Genomic DNA, 4,073 nt, shown 5'->3' with positions numbered 1-4,073 from the left:
CATATGCACTAATACAAGTGCACACTCTCTTTCCCCCCCTACATACACTCTCTCACACACAGACTTCTATGTCTCTTTCTCTATTTGTCTATGTGTCTGTTTGTCTCTCTATCTCTCTCTCTTTCTCTCTCACACACACACATACCTCTCTTGTCACACACACTTTCCCACACATAGAAACTCTCTCTCTTACACACATATGCATACACACACATACTCTCTCTCTCTTTCTCTCTCTTACACATACTTACGTGTTGAAGTTTTCATCATGAAAGTCACCTTTTAAGAGGGAGACCTCTACATTTTTCTCTCAAGAAAATCATTAAGTGAAAAGAGAGAGCTTTTCTTTTAAAAATTGGATGAGAAAATTTAAATTTCAGAGAAAGGGGGAATCTCTCCCTACTCTGGTACTCGGCGAGGAAGAGGGAGGCATTGAAGGCGAGTGGAGACGATGGCTGAAAGGGTAGCCAGAGGAGAGGGGAGCAGTCGGCTCTTTAGAGCCTTGGAGGGATGGCGGTGTTGGAGGAAGGGTTAGGCGTAGGCTACGAGGGCCGCCTAATAGAGGAAGTTGAGAAGCTTAAGGAGGTAGAGTTGATGGAGGCGCTTGTCTGGAGGCTTCTGGAGGAGTTGCGATGGCCGTGGAGAGGGGGCAAGCTTGGCCTAGAAGCGCCGCTGATCGGCTATTGATGTAAGTAAGGGCAGCTTTTTGCCGGCTTGGAGCCTCGAGAGAGGTGGCTTGGAAGGCGCAGCGAGGAGGAGACGGCTGGCTCAGCCGGCTCTTCTATAAATAGCTTACTGCCTCCCCACCACCAGCGCCACCTACAAACCACCTGGCTCCTCTCCACCTCCTCCCCCTCCCCCCTTTCAAACCTCCTTTTTTCCTCTCTCTCTCTCTCCACAACCCCTTCTCTGCACCAGCAGGCAAAAGCCCTTTGAGGACACAAAGTACACAAATCAAACTACTATGTTTACAAGAACAAAAGTATTCTTCCACCAAAGAAGGGCACGTTCCTTAGGTCCTCTTGCTTACAAAGCTTTGCAATCAATTCACTGAAATGAAACAACACTTGCAGATTAGAAAAGCTTATATTAGATGCTTAGTGTCCAGACCTTGCTCATTGTGAAAGGACAAGGCTTCTGAATGGTTACAAAGGCTCTTTGTAATTGGGTGTTGAGGATTGTTGCTCTTAATAGATTACTAGTATTGGACCCGCGCGTTGCTGCGGCCGACAGGTAGAGTTCTAGAAAAAATAAACTCAGTTTCTCCAATTTAGGTCATGTTTTAAGTAAACACAATACATTATTTCAAGTGACTTTATATATACATATCTCAAAATAACATCCATGTCTCGTAGATTTATGGCGAAAACAAAAATATCATAGTAATGTAGCATACAAAGATGCAAAAAAGGACCAATATTACATATTCTCAAAATGCACCACAAAATACGTATTCTTAGTCAGTAATGTCAGAATCAACAAATTGAATTCTTCTCTTGTGAGAAGGATCATTCAATTGTCTCCTCATCACAATACGCTCTCTATTGTAAAGCGGTGATCCATCCCGCACATGCTCTACTATCGATGAATGCAAAGGACCTGCACAAACGAAACAATGATAAATCAAATCTGCACATAACGACACATCGATAAATAAAATCTCAAAAAAATCTTATAATAGAAAAACATAATCAAAATTACCTCGTACAATAGAACATCGAGTCGATGGTACATGAGGAGCTCTAGTATAAAACGCATAACGAATACCAATGGCCATGATGGATGTAAGAAACAACCACTCATCGGGTACTGAATACCCCTCAAATGATGCAAAGCATCTGTCCATCTCTCTCCAAAACAAATACACACCCCACTCCTCATCAGGAACACCAATCCCGTACATCTCGATGCCTTCGTCGACAACTCTTACCATAAACGTATCAATGTCATGTAATATCCTAAAATCAAAGCATAACAAATAGGTTATACAATTATTTATATATAGGTTCAAAAAATATTCATACAATGCCTAACAATTACACTTATACTTACCCATCCCTATAAGCATCAATCATAATCCCTGCTACGTGACCTGCAGTAATAGGAGCTGACCATAGCGGTGGCTCTGTATACAGATAGACATTAGTATAGAATGTCATGTTCCATACTTTGTAATCAAGAAAAGTTAAGCAAATATAGAGAAAAACTCACGTACTATCCTCGACAAAGGCATGTCCAATGTAAAGGTAATCTTAGACATGTCTGTCAAAACATAAACAACAAAAATAGGTACTTTTACCATGGACAAATATGTATAAAAAAAGAAATCACAACAAAATTAATCAAATTGCAGAACTTAAATAAGAAACCTGACTTGTCACTCTGAAGTCATTAAGATCTCCTTATAAACAATATTGTTTGTTGTAGGTGTATAACTTTGAAGATCATCAAATGAACACTCCACATTAGTGTTATCCTCAAGTAACACCTTAACAGCATGAGGAGACCGTGCTCGTGACAACGCAACATACAGTTGTCCATGAGTAAACACTGGAGTCACCAAATACAACCCCAAGACATTTAGGGTTTGGCCTTGTGATTTGTTTATTGACATGCCAAATGCCAGCCGCACGGGAAACTGTCTCCTCCTCATGGTGAATGGTAGTTGGGTCTCGCTGCATATAAAGGTAATTCGTGGAAGAAATACTCTTTCACCAACTTTAGTACCAGTGATGATTTCAGTCTCCAAGACTTTAGAGTGAAATGCCTTACATATCATCCGCGTACCATTACAGAGTCCACGTCTTGGATCCAAGTTACGAAGCAAAATAACAGGAGCTTCTAACTTTAAAACCAAGCAGTGAGGTGGATATCCGCCCCGAAGGTCGATTGTGTTCAAAAATTCTGTGGAATACAGGAATGAATTTTCATCATTTTCAAGAATTGAATCTGCACTGAAATATTCCTTAGGCTCACCAGGCATTGCATCCAAAGCTGTCTTATTCACAATATCCACTTGACTGTTTATCGGAGCAAGAATAGCACGCTCACTAAAGTATGAAGCATATGTCGTAGTGATAGCCAATTCAGAGTATACCCAATGTACCAAGTCTTTAAGACTCGATCTTTGCAAGACCATATTACTTGGTAGTGTCACCATCGTATTATCATTGCTACAATCCACTCCATTCCCAATATTCATGACCCACTGTTTAAACTCATTGCATCCATTAGTATTGCTTGATTGAATACGCATATTTCCAGCTAACTTTAGAACTTTGATAGAGTTCCATAGAAAGGAACGACACAATGCTGCATTAACAATATCCTCACGTCTTCCCTTCATAATAACAGGCAAGATTTGTCTAAAATCTCCTCCCATTAATACAACCTTTCCACCAAATGGCTTATCTGAGAATAATACATCTTGTAAGCTCCTATCCAATGCTTCAAAAGCATAACGATGAATCATTGGAGCCTCATCCCAAATAATGAGCTTACAAACTCTCAAAACCTCAGCAAGTTGTCCATGTACAGGGATTTTGCAAGTTGAAGAATTGTTTAGCTCCAGAGGTATCTTGAATCTAGAATGTGCAGTACGTCCATTCGCCAAGAGTAGAGAAGCAATACCTGACGATGCAGTGGCCAAAGCAACATACCCTTGTCCACGTACTCGTGCAAGCAAGCAATTATACAAATAGGTCTTGCCCGATCCCCCCGGACCATCCAGGAAAAAAATGTCACCTGCATCTGTCGCAATTGCATGCATTACAGCATCGAAAGCAACACGCTGGCTATCTGTTAAAGTTGACTCCATAGCACTTGACAGGTTATATTGTTCCACAGTATCAAAAGATCTCTCTTCCAAAAGCAATGTATTTTCACCCAAGACTTCCAAATCAGTTCTGTTTAGTTCAGGCATCCCTTCAAAATCTGCCAATGTCCGTCTCTGAGCACGAAGAATTTCTTCCAAATGTAGTAGTGCATGAGTTTCAGCTAATTTTTCAATACCAATAAACTGACCCCTGCTTCTCGATAACTGGTATAGAAAATCTTCTATCATTTCTTCTCGA

At 40.7% G+C, this 4,073-nt stretch overlaps 1 protein-coding gene across 1 annotated transcript; it reads right to left on the bottom strand.

Annotated features, from left to right (window-relative positions):
• Window positions 1–1,416: 1,416 nt before the first annotated feature.
• LOC147633078 (uncharacterized) lies at window positions 1,417–2,222 on the bottom strand. The gene is made up of 3 exons (XM_086805788.1): window positions 2,053–2,222; window positions 1,702–1,958; window positions 1,417–1,599 (listed from the first exon to the last, which is right to left on the bottom strand). Exons 1-3 carry the CDS (start codon window positions 2,157–2,159, stop codon window positions 1,457–1,459), a joined length of 507 nt encoding a protein of 168 aa, XP_086661914.1. The 5' UTR covers window positions 2,160–2,222; the 3' UTR covers window positions 1,417–1,456.
• Window positions 2,223–4,073: the final 1,851 nt, after the last annotated feature.

Source organism: Cibotium barometz, chromosome 12, assembly GCF_041138505.1.
Source record: "Cibotium barometz isolate CiBa-2024 chromosome 12, ASM4113850v1, whole genome shotgun sequence".
Lineage (NCBI taxonomy): Eukaryota > Viridiplantae > Streptophyta > Polypodiopsida > Cyatheales > Cibotiaceae > Cibotium > Cibotium barometz.
This window is presented reverse-complemented; position numbering and strand designations above follow the sequence as displayed.

What these genes read in the sequence shown, in the direction of transcription:
- LOC147633078 (XM_086805788.1), bottom strand. Translation starts at nt 2,159, where the DNA reads ATGACATTCTATACTAATGTCTATCTGTATACAGAGCCACCGCTATGG. An exon ending in ATTGATGCTTATAGGGATGG is followed by an intron (nt 1,959 to 2,052) that starts GTAAGTATAAGT and finishes CTTTGATTTTAG; the next exon opens with GATATTACATGACATTGATA. An exon ending in TCGATGTTCTATTGTACGAG is followed by an intron (nt 1,600 to 1,701) that starts GTAATTTTGATT and finishes TCGTTTGTGCAG; the next exon opens with GTCCTTTGCATTCATCGATA.